Below are 26,405 nucleotides of genomic sequence, written 5' to 3'. Positions count from 1 at the left end.
TTCGTAAGGCAAACTCAGCAGGAATTCCATACACATTATTGAGTACTTAGGAATTTCTCCTTAAATAACCTAAAAATTTGGAAACCAGTCTTCCAGATTAATACTCAGCAAAGCAGATCATTTGCTTTAGTCTGAATCCCTTGGTATTTAGTGAATCCATTTTAAAATGAAAATATGAAAAGGATTCAAGTCACCAAATCTATTTTCATCAAAAATGCTCACAAGTTCAAAAATTCTCACAAGTACTTTGAGGCTTATTTTCCCAACAAACTGTCCCCGTTTCCACAAAGACGTAGTGAGCCTGTCTGACTTCAGAATGCTCATCTCTTCCAAGGGTGGGCAATAGGTTTACAATCATCCAGGGCTCCACCATGCAGGCCCTCTGACTGTATTAGAGCTGGACATTCCCAAATGGGTCATGGCCAAGGGAAAGGGACAACCACAGCAAAGCCAACACACAGTCCCCTTCAGCAATTCCTCATTTCTACTCAGCTCTCAAAAAGGGCCTCTTAAAAATAATAATGAAAATAATGGTGGTAGTTGTCAAGTACTTTCTATGTGCCAGGCACTAAACTAAGCACTGGGGTAGATACAAGATATCGGGTTGGACACAGTCCCTGTGCCACTTCATTCATTCAATCGTATTTATTGAGCATTTACTATGTGCGGAGCACTGTAGTAAGCACTTGGAATGTACAATTCGGTAAGAGACAATCTCTGCCCAACAATGGGCTCACAGTCTAAAAGGATCATAGTATTAATTCCCATTATAAAGATGAGGAAACTGAAGTACAGTGAGGTGGACTGACTTGCTCAAGGTAACACAGCAGACATGTGGCAGAACCGGGATTAGAACTCAGGTCCTCTGACTCCCAGACCTGTGTTCTTCCCACTAGGTCATGCTGCTTCTCTTCAAACTCCATGGGTGAGCCTCACAGTACTTGTGTACATACCTGTAATTTATTTGTGTATATTAATGTCTGTCTCCCCCACTAGACTCTAGACTGTGAGCTCCTAGTGGGCAGGGAACATGTCTACCAACTCCATTCTATTGCATCCTACCAAGCGCTTAGTACAGTCCTCTCTGCACCCAGTAAAGGCTCAAGAAATACCATTGCTTGATTGATGGATGGATGCATTGTGAGGTTTCTCCAGTCCATCTAGGTATAAGTGAAGCTGAAAAGAACTATGATTGATTGACAACTACATTCCACAGTGGATGCACTGAAAAATTGACTTTTATCACGCTGATATATCTGCCACTCACAAACCCGGTCACTATTTCTGAGGCTGCCTCTTGATTATACACTTTTTCTGAAGCTTCTGCATCAAGCCGTTTCAATCATATTATTGAGAGCTTACTGTGTGTGGAAGGGTTGCTCAGGGAAATGACTTTCAGGGGCTTCAGAAAAAGGAGATAATCAAGAGGCAGGCTCAGAAATAGTGACCAGTTCTGTGAGTGGCAGATACATCAGCATGATAAAGGTATGTCTTCCGGGGTAGGTAGGCTCAGGCCTCACCGTTGTGCAGAAGGTAGGTTAGTCCCCCAGCTTTATAGATCTTGAACTTGGTATGAAGCCTGGTGCCCCACTGTTGACAAACTGCTCGAGGAAAGCTGGCCTTCTTGATTTGGTTTTCTTCCGTTGTCTCTGGGGACATCATTGAGACCTGTACTCTGTAGACTTCAGTGACAGCATGAATATCTGTCCTGCTGATGAAAGTCTTTGGTTGGGTGTAGAACTTCCTTGGTGCAGCCTTGTATAGAACTTTGGTTATCTTGAGGCTTACTGTCAGACAATAGCACCATCAAGTGGCTCAGAATCTGTTGTATAATAATAGTAACAATAATTATAGTATTTGTTACGTGCTTACTATGTGCCAAGCACTGTTCTAAGCGCTGGGGTAGATATAAGGTAGTCAGGTTGTCCCACTTGGGGTTCACAGCCTTAATCCCCATTTTACAGATGAGGTAACTTAAGCACAGAGAATTTAAGTGGCCTGCCCAAGGTCACACAGCCGACAAGTGGCAGAACTGGGAGTCAAACCCACATCCTCTGACTCTCAAGCCCGTGCTCTTTCCACTAAGCCATTCTGCTTCTTCTAATGTACTTCCACACCCCAATCATTGACATTAATTCATCCCTGGATAACTATCTCAAAGATTTTGGATGGTACTCATAATCTGTTGCATTGGAAGAATTTACTAGTGGATTGGATACATATTCTGATATCCGAGCACCCTCATGAATAATTAAACATCGTTAGACATTCCTTATAGTTTTGTATTACTTCAGAGATAGGGAAATAGTCGGCCTCAGCACATTCGATTCTAATTTGACCATCCATACACCTGTGGAGTAGTCAGAAGACCCTGATGAACTTCTATGGCCAGCCATATTTCCTAAGAAGTTACCAGAACCCAGGATCTATTCACTTTTTAAGAGAATGGCTCACGCTGAATTCTCAATAATGAAACTAGTGGGTACAATTATAACTAGAATTTTAGGAATCCCTTTTAAATAGATTATACTGACACCGGAAATTCATTTCCTCACACATTAAAAGAAATATAGACCCTAAGGATAGCATTCAAATGCTGAGGCATCTCAATGTTATCATTTATATTTTGTAAGAATTTTAATTTGAATTTTATATGGCCACAATAATGAAACTACTACTAATAATAATAATAATTCGATAAACACTTATGTGCCAAGGTCTGTATTAAATGCTGGGGTAGATACAATAAAAGTAGTTCAGACACAGTCACTGTCCCACCTAGGGTTCATAGGCTAAAGGAGAAGGAGAAACAGGTAAGTTATCCCCATTTTTACAAATAGACAAATCTGTTTATCAAAGTTTTCTGAGGAGAAAACTGAGGCAGAGAGAAATTAAGTGACTTGCCTATGGTTCATACTGACCAGGACCTTCCTGGACCGGGGGAGCCTCGGTGACCCCTAGTAGAGTTCAAATCCCACCTTTGATCACCAAGGTTACTGTGGAAAGATTTTTTACTTAGTCTTACCAACGTGCAAGGGAGTGACTCATACACACACACTCTCACTCACTCCACTCCACCAAGGGTCCAATACCAGTCTGTGGTCAAAGAAGCCCATTCTGCCAATGCTTCTTCTTTCTGCTTCCAAGTGCTGCTGCCTTCTGCTGCTCCTTGCACTTCAGTCTGCATGCTTCTATTTGTGCCTCAGTGTGCCTCTGTGCTATTCAAAATGACCACCTTTTATCTGCCTTAGACATCACAGCTGTGGCTATGTGGCAGTCATTGATTGGTCCAGGCCCATAACTGGGTAGAACAGGGAGAGAAAGCCATGCCTCCCTCCATGCTCTGCCCTCACAGACCAGCAATCACCTGCCCTTGAGTAGAGCCCAGCAGTGCCTTCGCGAGCCTCTTCCTTGCTGTTTGTGGGATCACAAACGGTCACTAATAAGGCAGCTTGTTGTGGGCTCACCACAGTCAACCACGGGCAAGTTGTGGAACTAGAATTAGAACTCAGGTCTCCTGAACCCCAGACCCCTGCTCTTTCTCTTAGGCCACAATGCTACTTTGGCCTATGAAGAGGTCGTTTTTGTTGAAGAATGCAGACCAAACAAATCTTAACATCTAGCTGCCTGTTGAGCAAGTGTTGGCAGCAACAGAAATCTGAAAAGTCAAAAACCAAAACAGGAACTAACCCACAAGCCCAAATATTGAAAGTTTAGGTTAGGCAGAGAGGTCTGGGGAGCTATGGACAGCATTGCTATCTTGTTGAAGTATCAATACTGCAAGATATTGATTCTTGAGCATAAGAAATCTGACTTTTGGTCTTGCTCTCAATAAATAAATAAATAACCCTGTTTACCAAGCCTAAACCTCTGACTGGTAAATGTCTTGACATTCTTCTTTCATTAAATATAAAATAATTTGACATCTAGAACATTAAGTCAAAATCATTCTTTCCTCAAACCACAGTACTATTCAATCAATCAATCAATCAATGGTATTTATTGAGCACTTACTCTGTGCAGAGAACTATACCACGGTCTTGGGAGAGTACAAAAGAGTTGGTAAATACAATCTTTGTCCTCAAGGAACTTTCAATTTTGTGGGGGAGACAGACATTTGAACAAATTACAGATAGGAGACAAAACAGAGTATAAAGATATAATAATACTTTTAATTATGGTATTTGTTAAGCACTTACTATGTGCCAGGCACTATTCTAAGCACTGGGGTGGATACAAGGTAATCAGGTTGGACACACTTGTCCCAAATTGGGGTCACACTCTTAATCCCCATTTTTTACAGATGAGGTAACTGAGGCACAGTGAAGTTAAGTGACTTGCCTGAGGTCACGCAGCAGACGTGGGATTAGAACCCATTTCTGTCTGACTCCCAGGCCCGTGTTCTATCCACTAAGCCAAGCTGTTTCTGAAGGCTTAGTGGATAGAAGAAGCTTACAGTCTAGAGTTTATTTGCCTCTATCTGCCAACTTCGTGGTCACCCACTCCCTCTTGTCTGGACTTCCTTCACCTTCACATCTGGAAGACCACTGCTCTCCCAATCTGCAAGGCTCTTGTGAAATCAGATATACTCCAGGATGTCTTCCATGGTTAATTTCTATGCCCCCGGGCCCCTGACATAAACATCTCCCAACTGCATTTTAGCACTTCCATCCACCTAGATACCTCAGAACCCATAACCCTTATAGTACTTATGTCCATCTCTCTAGTCCCATAGACCACTGTTTTTTTAGATTGAGTTTATACAGTTCATTTTGTCACTTGGACAGATCTACCTGGGCAGTTAATTCAGGCAGAAAACAAATGAGCCTTCCCTGAATTACCCATAATAGTCTTCTAGACTTTTTTCATCCCAGAGCTCCTCTTCCTTATGGCTGTGTGGATCTTGATCTTCTAAGTGTAGTTTACCAGCTCTGTGAGTAACAGGGATTTTCTGCAAAAAGATACTGTTCTCCTCCCTATACAGAAGAAAATTGGGGTCATATAAAATCTGTGGAGGTTGATGTTTGCATATGCAGGGAGGGAGGGGAAAATTCCCTCAATCACGTCTCCCTAGTTAGACTACAAACTATTTGAGGTCAGGGAATGCATTTTATATTTCTGCTGAACATCCCGGCATGGCTCAGTGGAAAGAGCCCGGGCTTGGGAGTCAGAGGTCATGGGTTCTAATCCCGGGTCCTCCACTTGTCAGCTGTGTGACTCTGGGCAAGTCATTTCACTTACCTGGGCCTCAGTTCCCTCATCTGTAAAGTGGGGATTAAGACTGTGAGCCCCACGTGGGACAACCTGATCACTTTGTATCCCCCCCAGTGCTTAGAACAGTGCCTCACACATAGTAAGCGCTTAACAAATAACATCATCATCCCCTAAGCATTTTGTGGCCAAGTGGAAAGAATACAGATTTAGGAATCTGGAAACCCAGGTCATAATCCTGGCTCTGCCACTTGCATGCTTTGTGGCCTTGGGCAACATTTAACTTCTCTGTGCCTCAGTTTCCTCATCAGTAAAATGGAAATAAAATACCTTTTGTCCCTCCCTCTTACACTGCCATCCCTATGTAGAACAGATATTATGTCCTCTCTGATCATTGTATATCTAGCCCACTGTTTAGCACATAGTAATTGCTTATACATGTAATAATTATTACTCATATCCATTAGAATGTTCTACATAAACATTAGAGTGTTCAGTTTATATGTTGAATCTAAACTGATGATGATGAAAATCCTTCTGTGTTCCAACATAGACTCTTCACAGTCTCTGTGCATAGCACTCATTCCCAAAGGTGTAAAGGAATATATGGGGATTGGTGTCAGGCACTGCATTGGACTGGTGGTCCTTCCACTAGCTCAAGAGTTTCAGGGTATGTTACTGTCAAGGCCATGTTTCTAGGGAGCATGGCAGTCAAAATCTCTCAGCCCAAAGGTTGGGGTACTGTGGTACTGTGCCAGAAGTTCAGGCAAGCCTTGGTGATCCTGATCCTGAAAACTGTAGGTGAACTTCAACACTTGTAGCATATTCTTGGAATAAAAAGGACAACCATATGTGTCCTATATATTCATTCTCTCTCTCTCTCTCTTTCTCTCAACTCCTAGGAGCCTCTCCTGGAGGAAACCAGGCAGAATGATTCGTAGATAAAATACCATCCCCATGGGAGGTTAAGATATTTCTCCAGAATTCTCCCAGGGCCTTTAATAGTCATGAAGAACCATCCCAGCCCCACCAAGAGCCCCTAAATTGGTAGCCATCCTGGGATTTCCTCAAGACACCTGCATCTGGGATCAGGCTCTATGAGGCGGCCCTAAAAACCTGGGAGCCACTCTTGGAATTGGAGAGTCAAGCTTTCGCACTCCCTAGAATACAACTCTTTTATAGACCATGTTGTCTGGGAGCACAGTCGAGCTGCCTGGTGAATGTCTTAGGCCTACTTTAATCAGAGAATCAGGGAAGATGCTAGAGGAGATTATGGTCATCTATATGGCTCCACCTATGCACGAGTTGGTTTAAATGTGTGAATTTCCCTTCCCAAAATGAAATGGCCTTTATCCGTTTAAAGTAAGAACAATTAAATATCACTCTTAAATCAGACCATTACTGACCTCAAAATTATTAGGAAATAAATTATACAATCTATTACAGAGAGGTGGTTTACCATTTGTACACAGATAACACGTTTGGTTACAAATAAGGTGGCCGTGTTTAACTTGTTTAACGTGTTTAACCCTGTATCTGCTATTTTTATCATAATTCAATTTCACTTTATATCCTGCAAGTGTCTTTCTTGAGTAGATGCTATGCAGCCAGAACCTAAGAGCTGAATATGATAGTCTGGTCTCTGATATCTCATTTGCAGATGATGGTAAAGGAGGATGTCAAATTTACAAGTCATTGTAAAAATATAGTAACTTTGTCAGGCAAAATGGCTAGTTGTCTTAATGATATAATCGCAAAAATTAGTGATGAAGGCAACAAGAGCTATTTTTAAAATGAGTATTTCCTTTATGGAGCAAATATAGCATTCAGTCATCTATTTGGTCTTTTTGTATATTTCTTTTCACACTACACTTTCTATAGCTCTGTCCAATTTAGTCTAAAATGTGGCAGACACCCACTATTTCCTTTGAAATGCTTTCCCATGGTGGATTTAGCTCGAGTGACATATATGTCCAATTGACTTCTGGCTGAAATAAGGGCTTTCCACTGCTCTGAATGGAATAGTTGACTTATTTTACTGGATGGCAGTGTAAAGTCACTGATCTAATTATATTCTAGTGAGAATATTATCAATCTATCAAAAAATGTTTTTTACTAAGAACTTACTGTGTGCAGAGCACTATAATAAGCTCTTGGGAGAGTACAATACAACAGAGTTAGTAGCCCAGCAGGAGCTTACAGTCTATGCATACAAGCCCCTGTTTAAACAGCAAAAACAGGGTCTATCTAGAGAAAGAAAAGTAGAGTTGTGGAAATTGTCTAGATAATATGGGGCAAAAAATCAGCAAAAAAAAAAAGTTTGGGAAAATAAAAATACTGTTACTTCTTGCAGCTTAGCCAATATAGCTGCAGCTTTGTCTTCAGTGATAAAGGAGGGTGAGAACCAGTATTTCCTTGATCAAAATTCTACATAGTTTGCCTTCAGGTATCCAGATGAAATTTGTGGAAGCAAATCAACAAGGCCATGATATTGCTTCTTGTGCATACTTCCTGACTGGCTCAGTAATCCCCATAATGAATATAAACTCCCTAAGGGCAGGGATCGGATCATGTCTCCTAAATCTATTGTACTCTTCCAAGAAACTTAGTACAGTGCTCTGTAAACAGTGGCTGGTCAATAAATGCTACTGATTGATAAAGTTAATATAACAAGTTGCCATGGTCCTGCCCTTATCTCACCAACCCTCCAATCAGTCTACTTGGGATCTGGAGACTGGTTTGCTGGCACCCAGTTACTCAGGGCAGCAGGAGGCTAGAGAACAGAGTTGAAAGGGGAAACCCTGTAAGAGTACCCCATCAGTCAGAGCTACATGTTAATAGCAGGGTTCCTGGAGCATGTGTTGGAGTTATTTAAGGACTGAGCATTTAAGCTCTAAAAGGCAGCACGACCTAGTGGATAGAGCATGACCTGGGAGTCAGAGTACCTGGGTTCTGATTCCAACTCTGCCACTTGCCTGCTGTGTGACCTTGGGCAAGTCATTTAACTTCTCTGAGCCTCACTTACCTCCTCTGTCTAATGGGGATTGAGACTGTGAGCCCCATGTGGGACGGGGACTGTGTCCAACCTGATTTGCTTGTACCACCCCATACTTAGTACAGTTTCTGGCACATAGTAAGCACTTAAGAAATACCACAGTTATTATTATTATTATTATTACCAATGGAATCAGGATTGAAGCAGAACTTCCTATGTAAAGCTATTCAGGTTAAAAAAAAGCCAATTCCTGGTATTTACTTTTGGGCCACCAATTATTCACCACATGAGTGCACAGTCCTAAACTTGACTTTTCATGTATAGACTCATTCTTTAAGTCCCTACTTAACAAAACCAAAACAGAACTGTGCACCTAACTGGTGAAATTTAAATATTTCAACAAAATTAGAATAGAAGGCTATGAGCTAGGTCATTACCGGAGCAGACCCACAGTCCAACCAGCTCAGGGTTCTGTCCCCAGTGGTGACAATAGGGTGCTGGAGGAGCCAGGTAATGGTGGCTCACCTTGACAGTCATCTTGTTTAGGGATGTCCCATCAAATATCTCTAATGTTTTCCCTCTTTAGCCTGAAAATTCCCTCTTGGAATCAATTACAAGAATATAAGAAATAGGTACTACTTCTACCAGTGCTACTTTTTCCTGTTTGGCTGCTTAGTCTATACCAATTTCCCACACAATAACGCATAATCCGCTTTCTTAAAAATAATCATGGTATTTGTTAAGCGCTTACTATGTACTACGTATTGGACTAAATGCTGGAGTAAATACAAGATAATCAGGTCCCACATGGGGTTCACAGTCTTAATAGGAGGTAGAATAGTTTCGGAATCCCCATTTTACAATTGTGATAACTGAGCCCCAGAGAAGTGAAGTAACTTAGACTGTAAGCCCGTCAAACAGCAGGGACTGTCTCTATCTGTTGCCGACTTGTTCATCACAAGCGCTTAGTACAGTGCTCTGCACATAGTAAGCACTCAATAAATACTATTGAATGAATAACTCGCCCAAAGTCACACAGCAGGCAAGTGGTGGACTTGGGTTTAGAACCCAGGGCTCCTACCTCCCAGTCATAGGCTCCTTCCTTTAGTCCAAGCTGCTTTCCTTTGACTCTGGCCCTAATAATTGGTTGACTTAAAAAGTGGGTCCCAGGACAAGTCATCTTACCATTTAGCTCTTGAATGTCATTTTCAGAAGAAATTTCAAACTTGGGAATGAATCATAGAAGAATGATTTCAAACAAATAATAGATATTAAAAAAATACATGCTCCTCCTTTATGATCCTGAAGTAGTAAAATGAAGCTGTGTTCAGGGTCACCGGAATCAATCCTACTATATCATGAGTTCATGACTCTGTTAATTAGTGGAAAGTCCTGTGAGGGAGGATGATATATTTCCTGAAACACTACAACTCTAATGGCTTCCCCTTTCCCTCCTTATCAGCAAAGTTCACCGTGTTTGGTTTTGAGGCTCTAAACTAACTATCCCTATCTTACATATCAGTCTTCTTTACTCCCTAGTTTGCTCTCTTTGTTTCACCCAAGCCAACCTTCTATCCTTACCTCATGCTCAATTCTCCCACCTCCAACCCTTGCTTGAAACTCTTCCCCCAGTCTGTAACTCCCTTCCCTGATCAATCCTACAGGCCACAGCTCTCCCCATTTTCAGAGCCCTCTTAAAGTCCTCCTCCTACTCTTCCACAATTAACTCCCAAAACCTCAAGTAACATCAACCTGTTAACCACCTCTAGCTCTTCTACCACCTACCATTTATGTTTGATCATAGAGTCAGTTTCTTGATTATGATTACCACATTTGTAAATATTTTTATGTCTAGTTTTTCATTAGAATGTAGCTCATGGTCAGGGGACATGCCACATGCTTCTATTATACTTTTCCAAATGCTTAATATAGTACATTGCACTCCGAGCTCAATGAATACTACTACTCTTTCATTCATTCAGTCATATTTATGGAGTGGTAACTGTGTGCAGAGCACTGTACTAAGCACTTGGGAAAGTACAAATATAACAATAACCCAATACATTCCCTGCCCACAACATACTTACTACTACTATTATATATAGGACAATCTGGGATGCATATGTTTTTACAATGGCATGATGAACAATACGGCAGGTGTTATATCTAATGAATATAATGAATATGAGAAGCAGTGTGGCCTAGGGGAAGAACACTAGGCTGGGAATCAGAGGACCTGGGTTCTAATCCTACCTCTACCACTTGCTTGCTGTTAGACCTGGGGCAAGTCATTTAACTTCTCTGTGCCTCAGTTCATTCATCTGTAAAATGGGGATTCATTACCTGTTCTCCCTTCAATATGAGCCCCATATGGTACAGGGCTTGGGTCCATCCTGATCATCTTGTATCTATCCCTGTCCTTAGTATAGTACCTGGCATATTGTCAGTGCTCAACAAATATCACAGTGCACTATCTCCTCCCTCACCAACTCTGAAATCCCTCTCTCTGACCATAACCTTCTCACCTGCCTCATCTCTCACACTCCCTCCCCCTGCAAACCTTCGCTTCTGCCCCACAGAGACCTCCGCTCTCTTGATCCCATCTGTCTTTCCAAAAGCATCTCCTCACCTTGCCGCCCTGTCCTCACTTCCCACTCTCGATGATCAGGTCTCCGCTCTCAACTCCACCCTCTCTACTCATCTCAACTCTCTCGCCCCACTTTCCCTCCGCCACTCTCACTCCACTAACCCACAGCCCTGGATCAACTCCTCTGTCCGCCTTCTATGCTCCTATGCTCAAGCTGCTGAGCGCTGCTGGCAAAAGTCCAAGCACCAAGCCGACCTCACACACTTCAAATTTATCCTTTCCTGCCTTAACTCTGCCCTCTCCTCCGCCAGGCAAAACTTCTTCTCCTCCCTCATTGACACCCATGCCCGTCACCCCCGCCAATTGTTCCGGACCTTTAACTCTCTCCTTAGGCCCCCTGTTCCTCCCCCTGCCCCATCTCTCACCCCCAATGATCTGGCCACCTATTTCATCACAAAAATCAACACAATCAGGTCTGAGCTCCCCAAAGTCACCCCTCTGCCTCTCCCCTCCCCCCCCCGCCTCTCCCCTCCCCCCCACCAACCCTCTCCCCTACTTTTCCATCCTTCCCTGCAGTATCCTCAGAGGAGATCTCCTCCCTCCTCGCAAGTGCCACCCGCTCCACCTGCGCCTCGGACCCCATTCCCTCTCACCTTATTAAAACCATCGCCCCTGCCCTCCTCCCTTCCTTAACTTCTATTTTTAACCACTCAATCTCCAATGGCTCCTTCCCCTCTGCCTTCAAACATGCCCACGTCTCCCCCATCCTAAAAAAACCCGCTCTTGACCCCACTTCCCCCTCCAGTTATCGCCCTATCTCCCTACTACCCTTCCTTTCCAAAATCCTAGAACGAGTCGTCTACAATTGCTGCTTAGAATTCCTTAACTCCCATTCTCTCCTGGACCCCCTCCAATCTGGCTTCCGTCCCCTCCACTCTACCTAGACTGCTCTCTCTAAGGTCACCCATGACCTCCTTCTTGCCAAATCCAATGGCTCCTACTCCATTCTAATCCTCCTTGACCTCTCTGCTGCCTTTGACACTGTCTACCATCCCCTCCTCCTCCACACCCTATCTCACCTTGGCTTCACGGACTCCGTCCTCTCCTGGTTCTCCTCTTATCTCTCTGGCCGGTCATTCTCGGTCTCCTTCGCTGGCGCCGCCTCCCCCTCCCATCCTTTAACTGTTGGAGTTCCTCAAGGGTCAGTTCTTGGCCCTCTTCTGTTCTCCATTTACACTCACTCCCTTGGTGAACTCATTCGCTCTCACGGCTTTGACTACCATCTCTACGCAGATGACACGCAGATCTACATCTCCGCCCCTGTCCTCTCCCCCTCCCTTCAGGCTCGCATCTCCTCCTGCCTCCAGGATGTCTCCACCTGGATGTAGGCCCGCCACCTAAAACTCAACATGAGCAAGACTGAGCTCCTCATCTTCCCTCCCAAACCCGGTCCTCTCCCAGACTTCCCTATCACCGTGGATGGCACGACCATCCTTCCCGTCTCTCAGGCCCGCAATCTCGGTGTCATCCTTGACTCGTCTCTCTCGTTCACCCCACACATCCTATCCGTTACCAAGACCTGCTGGTTTCACCTTTACAATATCGCCAAGATCCGCCCTTTCCTCTCCACCCAAACGGCTACCTTACTGCTACGGGTTCTCGTTATATCCCGGCTAGACTACTGTGTCAGCCTTCTCTCTGATATCCCTTCCTCCTCTCTCGCCCCGCTCCAGTCTATTCTTCACTCCGCTGCCCGGCTCATCTTCCTGCAGAAATGATCTGGGCATGTCACTCCCCTTCTTAAACACCTCCAGTGGTTGCCTATCGACCTCCGCTCCAAACAAAAACTCCTCACTCTAGGCTTCAAGGCTCTCCATCACCTTGCCGCTTCCTACCTCTCCTCCCTTCTCTCTTTCTACTGCCCACCCCGCTCGCTCCGCTCCTCTGCCGCCCACCTCCTCACCATCCCTCGGTCTCGCCTATCCCGCCGTCGACCCCTGGGCCACGTGGTCCCGCGGTCCTGGAACGCCCTCTCTCCTCACCTCCGCCAAACTAATTCTCTTCCCCTCTTCAAAACCCTACTTAAAACTCACCTCCTCCAAGAGGCCTTCCCAGACTGAGCTCCCCTTCTCCCTCTACTCCCTCTACCACCCCCCCTTCACCTCTCCGCAGCTTAACCCTCTTTTCCCCCCATTTCCCTCTGCTCTTCCCCCTCTCCCTTCCCATCCCCTCAGCACTGTACTCGTCTGCTCAACTGTATATATTTTCATTACCCTATTTATTTTGCTAATGAAATGTACATCGCCTTGATTCTATTTAGTTGCCATTATTTTTACGAGATGTTCTTCTCCTTGACTCTATTTATTGCCATTGTTCTTGTCTGTCTGTCTCCCCCGATTAGACTGTGAGCCTGTCAAACGGCAGGGACTGTCTCTATCTGTTGCCGACTTGTTCATTCCAAGCGCTTAGTACAGTGCTCTGCACATAGTAAGCGCTCAATAAATACTATTGAATGAATGAATGAATAGTTTCACCCAGTGTTTCAGTGTTGCCTATATTTTTTATGGTACTTGCTAAAAGAGCCAAACAAGTACCAGAAAAAAAGAATAGGAAACATTGCATATATGTGCATTAGATGAAGAGAAAACTACCTTCAGCAAAATGTTCAAAGTGATAATTCTGTAAATAGGATTGCTGAGGTAGAAGTATAAAAAAGGAAGCAAACCCAAAGTTTTTAATGTTAACGATATCCTTGAATTTGAAAATCCCTCTTTAAAATAGATGGTGCATGTGAATGGAGTATATAAGAATTCTTCTTAGAAGCAGTGGCCTAAAAATTCCACACGTCAGTGCATGTGTTTTTAATGAGCACTGTAGGCCAGTGGGAAGGTTTTAAATTGGATGTCTTGAAAGATATTCAGAGAGCTTTAAAAATATATTCTAAGGACATGGGAAAGAATTCATCAGTGAGAAAGCCTATTGTTTTTGTCCTTTTCATTCAATTTTTTTTTATATATTCGGGACTGGAGAGTTTATTTTGCCTATTCCTCCTACATATAGAAATTCAAATTAATATTTGCTATTCTGCTAATGAAGTTGCAAAATTCATTTTACTCACTAACATTGGTTTAGATCTTACAAATTAGAAGTAGAAATGCTAAAGGCTTCTCTATCTTTCAAGACATATATTTAGAGATAGATGGACATTCATTAACAATAATAATGTTAGTATTTGTTAAGTATTTAATTTGCTATGTGCTTAATTTATTGAATGCTTAATCAGTCAATCAGTGGTATTTAATGTGTGCTTATTACTGTGCAGCACTTGGGAGACTACATTTAAATAGAGCTGGTAGACATGATCCCTCTCCTCAAGGAGTTTACAGTCTAGTAAACTAGACAGAGAGAGAGAAAGAGTGATTGAGATGGAAAGAGAGAAACGGTAACAGAAAATGCATTCAGAGGTCAATCCTGAAGATGTCTGGTGAACCTGGATGAATGGTTGACCACAGTAACTCAACATGGTATGAATGGCATGAGACACATGCCAAAATGTGAAGCTTCTACATTTCTCTCTTTCTCTCTTTCACATGCTTTCCCCCACCAACTCTGTCTTTCTCTCATCTATCCATCTATCTACCCTGAATATATCTTTCTATGGATCCATCTATTTATCCATACATCTACTTGGCTGTCTTTTAGGCCAACCTAATTTTCAAAGATGTGTGTCATTTGGAAATGAGGTCTGGGCTTCAGATACACACTTTTGGTGACTCTGCCATATTACACTTCCCACTGTGAGTTGGCTTAGGCAGAGGTTATGCTAGGGCTATCTCCCAGAATTACACATGACCAGATTTCAGCAAGGATGCAGAAAAGCTGGAAGTTTATCCCCCATCTTCACATAGGACCTGGCTTCTAACCCCAGCTCCGCTACATGTCTGCTGTGTGACTTTGGACAAGTTGCAAACCTTCTTTGTGCCTCTGTTACCTTTTCTGTAAAATGGGGATTAAAACTGTGAGCCCTGTGTGGGACAGGGACTTGTATCTACCCGGTGCATAGACCGGTGCTTGGCATATAGTAAATGCTTAACAAGTACCATAATTATTATTAATTATTACATTGTAGGGCATGGCTTTGTGACCACTGGAGCTGCAAGGAGAGATTTCAACTCTGGTCTCAAAAAAGTCAGTACAGTACTCCAGGGAAAATAAAATATGAAAATGAGTAACTCTTCACACACCGCTAGTAATTTCCATTTTGATTCAGCTTTTTTTCCCTGCAGTCAACCAATCTATGGTTTCATAATTATGTGTACATTTGCCTAAATTTTGACTCCACAATTACTAGTATGCTTGCAGATTTTATAAGCTAAACAAAAATGAAATATTTATAGATATGTTAAAAGAGTTACTATAATGGAACTGAGGCCGCCAAGTTTACCAACAGATTCCTTCCTTTCAGTTAAGTCCATTCATTTAAGAAAAGATGGCTTACTAAAAATGTAAAACGAAGGTGTTTAAAAGTCTTGGGTATCAAATAGTTATTAAAAATTTTCCCAAAACAGAGATTTATGAATTGAAATGTTCTACAGAATATTACTGAACTAGATTCTCAACAGTGCCTTGGATAAAGGGGTTTAAGAAGGCACTTTAAAGCTTTCCAAACATTAAGCTCAGTTCTCCTCCTGTGTAAAGGATAGAATGGAGCTTCTTCAAACCATCACACTTGCCATATATGGTTTTAAAATATTTTGCATCCGGAGAGTCAATCAATGGTATTTATTGAGCACTCACTGTGTGCAGAGCACTATGCTAAATGCTTGGGAGCGTACAATACAAAAGAGTTGGTGGACAGGATCCCTTGCCCCCTATAAGCTTAATGTCTTAAGGAAGGATCACTGATCTCATGAAGCCATGCATGGGGGGAGTTCAGTGCTGGGTAAACTTTTATTCTCCATTTACACCCATTTATGTGATTCTCCATTAATAGGGTAAGTGTTTGGATCAGCAAGATAGCAGTTTGGATGGATAGGAAAGGACAGATTCTAAAGCCACGAAGGTAGAACTGAAAGGATTTGGTGACAGATTGAATATGTGGTTTGTGAAACCGGGAGAATAGTGGTGATGTCTACAATAATAGAGAAGTCAGAGAGAGGACAGGTTTTGGGTTGGAACATGAGGAGTTCTGTTTAGGACATGCTAAATTTGAATCCTCTGTCTCAGGAAACCTGTAAATTCAGCCAGTCACTAAATCCTGTAAATTCTACCTTCACAACTTCACTAAATTTAGCCCCTTTCTCTCCATCCAAACTACTACCTAGCTGACCTCTCTGCCTCCAGCCTCTCCCCACTCTACTCAATCAGTCAATCAATCAATGGTATTTATTGAGAGCTTACTATGTGCATAGTCCTGTACTAAGTCCTTGGGATAAGACAACATAACAGAGTTGGTAGACATGTACCCTGCCCACAGGGAGCTTACAGCCTAGATGGGGAGACAGACATTAATATAGATAAATACATAATTGCTGTGGGGCTGAGAGTGGGGTGAATACCAAATGCCCAAAGGGTACAGATCTAAGTGTGTAGATATTGCAGAAAGGAGAGGGAGTCGAGGGAAAGAAGTCTTAATTGGGGAAGGCCTCTTGAAAATGTGACCTTAATCCATACTTCTCTCTGCTGCTCATGATGTTTTTTCTAAAAAAATAATAGAGCACACATCTTCCAGCTCCTGAAAAACCTCCAATGGTTGCCCATCCATCTCTGCAACAAGCAGAAACTCCTTGTGATAGGCTTTAAGGCACTTAGTCAACCCTTTCCCTCCTGCCTATCCTCGTTCCTCTCCTACCACTGCCCAGCCCACACACTACGCTCCTCTCATACCAACCTCCCCACTTTGCCTCCATCTCATCTCTCTAGCCTTTAACCCCTTGCTCCCTTCCACCCTTCTGCCTGGAACTTCCTTCCCCAAGCTCATCCTCTAGACTGTAAGCTCCTTGTGTGCAGGGAATGGGCATGTTATATTGTTACATTGTACTCTCTCAAGCTCTTAATACAGTGCTCTGCACACAGTAAGCACTCAACAAATGCAATTGATTGATTGGTTCATACCCAAAGACCAACATTGTCCCCATCTTCAAAGACCTATTAAAATCATATCTGCTACAGGAAGCCTTCCCTGCCTAACCCCTCATCCCCCTACCCCATTCTCCCTTCCTTCTGCATCACCCTATGCACTTAGGTATATATCCTTTAGGCACTTAGGTAGTTACCCCCACCCCACACACAAACACACACATACATGTTACTTGTGTACATATCTCCCTATATCCATACATTCAGTTAGCTCTCCAAATGTATTTTATTCATTCATTCATTCAATAGTATTTATTGAACACTTGCTGTGTGTAGAGCACACAATTTTATAATTTGATGTCTGTCTTATCCACTAGACTGTAAGTTCCTTGATGGCAGGGATCATTTCTACCAACTCTATTGTACTCTCCCAACTGCTTACTACAGTGCTCTGCACAGAGTAAGCACTCACTAAATCCCATCGATTGACTGACTCTTTGCGCTCAGCATTCTTTCACAGGACTTTTGATGGTGCAAAGCACTGCTTGGGGGAGGAGGTGAAAGTTGAAGTGATTCTGTTGCCTCAATCTGGGCTCATCTTTGTACATCCCAGTTATGTGTCCTACTGAGGGCCTTGGGGCCCAGCTCTGAATAGAATTCTGCATTACCTCTAGGGAGGTTTACCCTAGCCACCTACAGAGCAGCTGGAATGGTGTCCAACTGTGAACCACCCCCAGATAGAGTTTTGCATCATCTCTAGGATCTTGGAGAAATCTGCACTGTGGGAAGCACTTGGAACCCCAGCTGAATGTACCATGACAGCCTTAAAGGCTGCACATCTCCCAGAGAAACAGACTGTTTTAGGCAGAACCCTGCTTCTTCAGGAGCAAAATCAGGGGGACCAGGGTGCTGACCACATTGCTGGAGGTCCCAAAGATTCACTGTCAAGTTACAATTCATTCATTCATTCGACTGCTCAATAAATACGATTGAATGAATGAATTGTTAAGCCTCCTGGGAAGCAGTCTTGCCTAGTGGATAGAGCATGGGCATGGGAGTCAGGGGACCAGGGTCCTAACCCCAGCTCTGCTACTTGTCTGCTGGGTGATCTTGGGCAAGTCACTTCACTTCTCTGTGCCTCAGTTCCTTAAAATGGGGATTAAGACTGTGAGTCCCATGTGGGACTTGGACTGTGTGCAACCTGGATTAATTTGTAACTACCCAAGCACTTAGTGCAGTGTCTAGCAAATAGTAACTCTTAACAAATACCATTAAAAAAATTCAGGCACAATGAGGGTCTTTTCATACTCCAGTTATTTTAGAACAACACATATTTGGTTTTATGAACCCCAAGGTTTTGTACAGGGAATTAAAACGTTTGATTAATTAAAACCCCAGATAATAACTGCTGAGGAATCTATAGCAAAGAGTAGATGACCATGAAACTATACTTAGTGCACTCCATATGCATGGAGCTTTTGCAAACTTGCAAATGCCTTTAAGGCAAATTAGTTTTGTCAACCTCATTTGACAGGTAAAGCAAATGAGATGCACAATGGTTAAGTGACTCCGTCCAGACTACTGCAGAAGTGAATGTCAAAACCAGTATGAAATACATAAAGCAATTTGTCAGGGTGCAATACAAAGATATAAAAATAATGACATTTGTAGTTCACTGTCCCTAGTGGGTGAAGATTTGTAAAACATATTTTTTTAAAGCAGGGTTTAGCTTTCACAGATTCATTTATATTTCACATTAGTAGGATGTTCTGTGATCATGTGCATAGGCTACCCAAATGCTAATAGTATGCTAATCGGTTGGTGATCTTTGGACACTGGTAAAATATTCTTGCATAAATTGAAGAAATTTGAAATATGCAACAACTCGGGTTCCAGAAAATGAATACGTTAGTGACCCTTGAGCAAGATATAATTATTTGACAGAACATATTTTCACAGTGTGTTAGAAGGAATAAATATCCACCTCATAACATTACCATGAAGTCAATGACATTTAATTACTCTCAATCATTTTCAGTATACAGTAAATGAATAAGACCCATTGAGGAGTAGCAGAGTTATACCTCTTCCTCACTCATTATCATAAACAGTTGTTGATCTGTTGTCTCCAAGTTCAGCCCATCATCAGTCTTGTCACTGTATTTGACATAGATTCTTAAGTGCTATCACACAGCTTGCAGTCATTTTATCTGTAATAGTGTCTCATGTGTTATGTCTCCTAGCTCTACATACAAACTACCACACTTACAATATCCATGAACTTAAGTGCTTCAGTGGCGCTGGGGATGCTATACATGCCGAAAGTGTACATCATCATTTTCCACCCTGAGCTGAATGTCCAGAAAAGGAAGCGCAGCTTCAAGGCAGTTGTCACGGCAGCCACCATGTCATCACGGCTTTCACACAAACCTAGTGACAGGCCCAACGGTGAAGCAAAAACAGAGCTCTGTGAAAATGTAGACCCAAACAGTAAGTACCTCTCAATGCATTTTCTTTTATTTTCCCCCATTAGTAATCTTTAGAAGATATGTTTAACTTTTTTTTTAGAAATCGTATAACATGACAATCCCTTGGCCCAAAATTATTTAGAAGAATCGGTTTTTCCATTGCTCTGATCATTGCCACTTTCCTTTCTGTCCTTTCGGCCTCTGCCTACTGGGGAAAAATCAAATACAAAATAAAAAAAAAATCATCACAGTGGCCAGCTCCTTCCCCTTTCCTCTTCCTTGTGTTCCTCTGAGCAAAACAGGTCTCAGTACTGAACCCTCCAATTGACAAAACACACCTGTTGGATTTGAGATCCTCACCCCCTTCCTGGCTAGGCAGTCAGAATTTCCAAATTTAACTGAAATGGAGCCGTAGGAATCCAATTGCAATTTTTCAAAACAGTGGGTGTTCAGTCTTTTTTCTCTGTTCAGTTATTTGGGCTGCTGTTATACTATTCTTCATTAACCAAAATCTCTAAAAATAAAAACCACAGTAAACTTCTAATTCATTAATTTTGCTCAACCCTCTCTCCCAATCTTGACCTCCAGTCATCATCAAAGCTATAAATGTTCTCGTATTAGTGCATGAAGAGTTATAAAAGACAGTTATAGCCTTCATATATAGGAATCAGGAAGACCTTTCAATACTGCAGTAATCATCTTTTGAAATAAAAAAAAATAACAATTCAAATGGAAACTGGAAGGAAGTCTGAATGGACCAATTTTCTCATATATTTATGGTTTAAGTGAATGCAGTACCTAACTACAAACTCACTGAATCTGGGATTCAAAAAACAGTTAAAAATGCAAATAGTGAAAAATGTTACCTTCTTTTTATTATTTTTCACTAGCATTTTACAATTCATTTCATATTAAATGAGTGAGAGTCTCCCAGGATCTCCTCTACTCCCCAGCTGTAATGTAGTCAACTTTGGTGCATTTATTCTTTCAAGGATCAAAAGCATTATTAAATATATTCCTGAAAGAATTAATACAGCACCCAAACATGGCTACTTTGGAATTGGGGAGTATCCTAGGTATAGATAATCAATAGAAAGGTGATCTCCAAACTAATTGGAAACAAGGCTTATGTAGATAATACAAAATTTAACTAACCAAATAGAATGGAGCACCAACAGTTGCAAGTCCAATTTCAATGCCTAGACTACTTTATGATTTTCTGGGCTACATTTTATTTAAATAAACTGGTCATGTGTTAGTCCAGATCTAGGTGATTAACTTTCTACTATATCTTCAAAAAGTAAAATAACCAGGTACTTTTGTCTGCCCAGTGAAATTATTGCAATACCCTCTACAGATTATTTATTTTGCCTTTCCAACTCCAAATTTTACCTGGTCTTGAATTGGTTGAGCATTGTGAAGTATTTTAAATATCTAATTCCAACAGACATATGAATAGATGAATAGTCACCAATGGTGCTCCCATAGCCCAAGATGACTAGGAGATTGCAACGAGGACCATAAGAAAAATGGAAAATGCAGAGTAATCTTATGGACGTGCACATTCACTGTACATCTTTAAAAGTTTGGCACAGATGTAGTAAGGATTTTTCAATAACAAATATGTGCTGAATAACTCATTGCTTTTTCTTCCAATTGTCCTTAATGTATCGCCCAATGTTGGGTAGGGATTGTCTTTATCTGTTGCCGAATTGCACTTTCCAAGCATTTAGTACAGTGCTCTGCACACAGTAAGTGCTCAATAAATACTATTGAATGAATGAATGAATGAATCATGAGTCTTAATATTCACTATACTGCTCTGCAACCAAGACAACACTGAATTTGATGACCCCTAAAATCTGATGCCTCTGAAAGGATAAATAATTCAGTCTTCATTCATTCTTTTCTCACACCTACTGGTAATAGTAATCTTTCTATCTTTATGCAGTCTTCTCTTCATCACCCCTCTCTTATACCATCACCCTATTTAGCCCTTTGACATTGAACATCCTATTTTTCCCTTTCACAAAAAAGGGTAGGTTTTCTAGGTACTCATTCCCAGGAGACATCGGGTGAGATGAAGTGTCACAGACAGGGAGATATATATGCACAGAGACTCAGAAAGATGAGAAAGGGACAGAGCAAGGAAAAGATAGAAAAATAAAGACTGTGATTCAGAAATATAAGGTGATGAAACAGAAAGAACAAAGCATGGATGGGGAAAGTGGCAAACCCAAAAGCATATAGAAAAAAACAGGGAAAAAGCAGATAGAAACCTTTAGGTTTTTTGTTGTTGTTGGGTTTTGGGTTTTTTTTGTGCACTGAAGATTTTCTTATTCTTGGTCCTGTTCCCTGATTTTAGCATGACTATGAGGTAGAAGGGGATAGAAATGCTCCTTAAACATGTGATCTCTCAGTGCTGGGCTTCAACCACTCTTCTGAAAGTGGGTCAAAAGAGGGAGGGCTAGGGGGGAGTAGAGAATGAAATACCAGGGCTTTCAGAAACACAGTTGCCAGAGCAGAGTTGAGTGTTTTCCTCAAATCACTGAACCATGGAGCTTGGAGGACTTGAAGAGATTGACTGATCCAGCCCCTGTTTCTACTAAAGTATCCAGAGCAGATGGTTCTCTATTCAATAACCCCAGGGAATGGGACTCTGCAACCTCCTTTGGTAGTTCTTTCATGTTTTATCATCCCTATCACCAGGGAGTTTTATTTTTGGTCCAGCCTAAATCTCCCCTACTCTAACTGAATTGCATTTCCTTTTTTTGATCCTAAATGGACATGAGGAAATGGTCAACATCTGCACCACTGAAAACATTAATAAACTTGAAAATGGTTATCAAGTAACCCCTTCACCTTCTCTTCTTGGGCTTCCTTTAAGTTTTTCTCATAGAATCTATTCTCCAATTTTTTGAAATATTTGTTGTTCTTCTCTACACCCTCTCTGGTTTCTTATATTCTTGTATATTCTTTGTCTTTTTCGAGGAGTGATGACCCAAACCAGACCCAGGACTCTAGTAATGGATTTATTTGAACAGAGTGGAACAGAGGGTATATGTCCAGAATCTAACATGATGTATCCCTGATGATACATCCCAGTATTATATTTGCTTTCTTATAATAGTTTTTAATAATGGCTTCTGGTCAACCATGACTTCCAGATCTTTTTCAGTTGACCATGCCCTCACCAAACTCTCTTCATCTTGTATTTTGTTGATTTTGCCCCTAGAGAATATAATCTTGCTTTGCTAGGATTTTTTTTTTTCAATTTGCCTGTATCAATTCTACTTCCATCTTTCTTGTGAGAATCATTTGTGACTGTGATGACTGTGTTATAGATTCGTTTGGCCAGGACATCAATAATGATATTGAATAGATTCCTCATCATCCATCATCAATAGCCTTGATTGAGTGTCTATTCTGTGCAGAATATTATATAAGATGCTTGGATCCTTTGGGGAACTGTTCCTAGAGGCCGATAGTCATGGATCAACACTCATTGTGTCTCCCCTGGTTCAAGAAATCAATTAATCAATGGTATTTAATGAGCATTTACTGTGTGCAGAGCACTGTACTAAGTGCTTGAGCACTGTTAACTAATGTTTTTAAAAACTGCCCTTAGATTGCCCTTGATGTTTAGATTGTGAGCCTGCCAAGGTACAGAGAATGTGTCTAATTTCTACCTGTGTGTTCTCTCCCAGGGATTACCACAGTGCTCTGCACATAGTAAGGGCTCAATAAATACTATTTCTACTACTACTATTGCCCTACTATCCCTGGATTTTCATTGCAACCCTCTAGCTAGCTGTGTACCCACCTGTCACATCTAAAATTATATTTTCTCAGCTTTTCTGTGAGGATGTTGTATGGGACAGAATCAAAATTTTTACTAGCTGGACTGCATCTGCACGAAGTCCTCACCTTAAAATGTTTAGAGTTTGTGATCAACAAAACTTACATTTCTAAATTTAAACAGTCTTTCAGCCTTTCATTCCAACCATTTTAACCTTACATCACTAGCCTCTTTTATTGGACTAGGTTCAGGGAAGCAGGTGGGGAAACAATTTTAAAAGCCATGACCTTGGAGGGAAAGGGGAAAAAAGTTTAAAGAGAGCAGAAGTGTGTGTAGGTGTGGGGGAAAGGGAGGACATGGAATGAAAGAGGGAAGGGTTACCTGATCACAAGGTGGTGTCACCAGGGAAGATGACAAGTCCATTCTTCTTCTGATGAAAATAATAATAAGAAGAAGAATAAGAATAATGGCATTTGTTAAGTGCTTACTGTATGCCAAACACTGTTATAAGCACTGGGGTGGATACAAGGTAATGAGGTTGTCCACATGGGACTCACAATTTGACAAATGAAGTAAATGAGGCACAGAGAAGTTAAATAGCTTGCCCAAGGTCACACAGCAGACAGGTGGTGGAGCCAGGATTAGAACCGACATCCTCTGACTCCCAAGCCCGTGCTCTTTCCACTAAGCCACACTGTTAGCCTATCATAGGACCTCTATGAATTGATATAAGTACACTAATATAGCCATATTGTTCATGTATAATTGATTGAACACATAATTCAGGATAATTTTGATATAAATAGTGCATCCACCCTTGTTTCAGGAAACAATCCCCCATTTGTAGCACTGTTCCTTTGAAAAAAATGGTTCTAATGTACAACAATGTGGCTTTAGATGTGGTTTTCAGAAATCAACTATGTTTTCAATCAATCAATCAATCAATGGTGTTTACTGAGCATTTACTGTGTGCAGAGCACAGTACTAAGAACATGAGAGAATACAATATAACAGAGTTGATAGACACATTCCCTGTCCACAGTGAGCTTATCATCTAGAGCATAAATCCAAATATTGCCTGGATACTTTATACTTCTCCCTTCTGCATATCTTCTCACTCTCTCATTGAAAGAGATTACTTTCTTTCCACATAGCATTGTTGGTTGCTTCTTAGTATTTGAAATTCTTCTAATTGAAAATTGATAATTAATTACATAATTTATTCTAATAGTTTTCCAAGCATTGATTTGCAAGATGACCAGTCAATATTTTTTACATTCTTTTTCCTTCTCTAATCATCAAGCCCCACTGGTTTAAATTTCTCCCATTTTAACCCCTTCTTTTCCTAGTCTAGATTGCCTATTCAACTGTTCATCCTCACTGTTCACTTTTGATCTTTTTTTGAAAATACAGAATTGAAAAAGAACATATAACAATGACTTTTTCAGTCATATAATCAGCTTCCTTTCTTATGTGGGAGGCAGGTGAGGGGAGGGGAAGCATTAAAGAGAAGGAATTTCCCCAGTTTGTCCTCTTTGCTCTTTTTCCCAATATAATTGGCAGATTTTTTTTTTCATTACCCTTTACGTCTCATGTTAGTTGCATCAACTTTTCACTCTTCTCTTTCCTTATTGTGTCACTACACAATTGGGCTATTTCTTTATTTTTCATTCCAGATTTCTCAGGAGTTATGGTCTAGCCATCTTGTAATTTCTCTTTTTCTGGCCTGCCCAGGCACTGGTATAGTTTGTTTCTGAACCTGAAGTACTGCCTTTTTGGAGATCAGCCCATTTTCTCGGGCTCCTTTGCTCCTTAGATTTACCTTTCACTGGACAGATCCAGTGTGCCTTGGTGTTGAAAGAAAAGTTTGTGCTCATATGCATATGCACAGGGGCATGGCATTGGACACAGTGACACAGGGGGGTTTTTCCCTTATATGGGATTTTATGACAGTGTAGCCAGAGCATTCTGTAGAACAAGTGGGAGTACGACATGGTGCACCCCCTTTTGTACATCCTATGAATTATCACCAGACTGACATGTTTCTCCAGGCAACATCACCTCCCTTTTTTGTCTACCTATCTTCCATGATCAACAGACATCTTCCTAGTCCAAGACTCAAGATAGACTTGAAGGTGAGGCTTTGATTTGACTTTTTAGTGCCTGAAAAAGCAACCGTATCAACCAAAAGAGCACTCCTGATTTCAGAGCATTATGGTAAATATTCCAGAATTCCAGAAGTTCCTAAAAACAATATCCAAACATAAACCATTGTGAAAACCAGTACATTTAGTTGATTTCAATCGCATTTATTGAGCATTTACTGTGTGCAGAACACTATACTAAGCACTTAGGAGAGTACAATATAATGATTTAATAGAGTTGGCTAACATTCCCTGCCCACAACAAGTTTACAATCTAGAGGTATACCTTAGCATTTCCTGCTTAGTTATACCTACTGAGAAGAAAATAAACTCCATGCTATGGTTTTAGGAGTTCCATCAGTTTCTAGAGTAACTCACACTGTTGAGAATTTTTAAAGAGTAAATCCCAACTTTAGATGCATAGTTCTATGGCACTGGGCAACATTCAGTGCTTAGGCTGTGATTAAAACACTTCTATTATTGAAAGGGTCATAGAAGATGTAACATTTTAGGTGCAGCAATTGCATTCCTGTTGCTTCCTCCTTTCAAGACAGCTATTACAGAATGAAATTGTGGTTACTTCTGGGCTGCAACCATCATTTCCAATGAAATGAACACCTCCCAGGTCCTGTATCTTCAAACCAAATGATATAAAATATCTGCTTATGTGCATCTAAATCAAGCGGTAATCTTCATTCACAGGCTACTCCAGAAGGCTGCCCGGGTAGAGGCTAATCTGACTGATCCAAAAGTTCAAATATTTTGATGCATGCAGAGATTACTGTAATCATATCTTGAATTGCTACTGTGCCTTTCCTCCTAAGAAGATTTTTTTTTCTTTCTGGTGAATCTGCCACTCGAATACTTGTGAAAATCTGTCATGTGTTGAGGGTAACACATTTAGGAGGAAAGATGTTTCTCAAAAATGTTGAGAGTACAGATATGCTGACTACCAGTAAGGTGATTCATGTACCTCCAAACATTTTGTTGTCTTAAGACCCAGTTCATAACTCACCCAAAAACCCAACTCAACTCCTTGGATTGCCCCTATTCTCCCTTCACTTCAAGTTAAAAATAGGAACAAGAGCATCGAGTACCACAGCAATCCAACTGCAGGCTACTA

The 26,405-nt window shown here is 41.4% G+C and overlaps 1 protein-coding gene across 2 annotated transcripts in view; it reads left to right on the top strand.

The window, feature by feature from the left end:
- The window catches only part of GRM7 (glutamate metabotropic receptor 7), a 780,988-nt gene that overhangs the window by 681,370 nt on the left and 73,213 nt on the right, over nt 1-26,405 (top strand). For both annotated transcript variants that reach the window (XM_029052142.2, XM_029052141.2), the window contains exon 9: nt 19,115-19,361. In XM_029052142.2, coding sequence (XP_028907975.1) covers nt 19,115-19,361 — 247 coding nt within the window. The remainder of the gene's footprint in view (nt 1-19,114; nt 19,362-26,405) is intronic.

Source organism: Ornithorhynchus anatinus, chromosome X1 (genome assembly GCF_004115215.2).
Source record: "Ornithorhynchus anatinus isolate Pmale09 chromosome X1, mOrnAna1.pri.v4, whole genome shotgun sequence".
Taxonomy (NCBI): domain Eukaryota; kingdom Metazoa; phylum Chordata; class Mammalia; order Monotremata; family Ornithorhynchidae; genus Ornithorhynchus; species Ornithorhynchus anatinus.
Note: the sequence above shows the minus strand (reverse complement) of the source record. Positions and strands in the feature narration are given on the sequence as shown.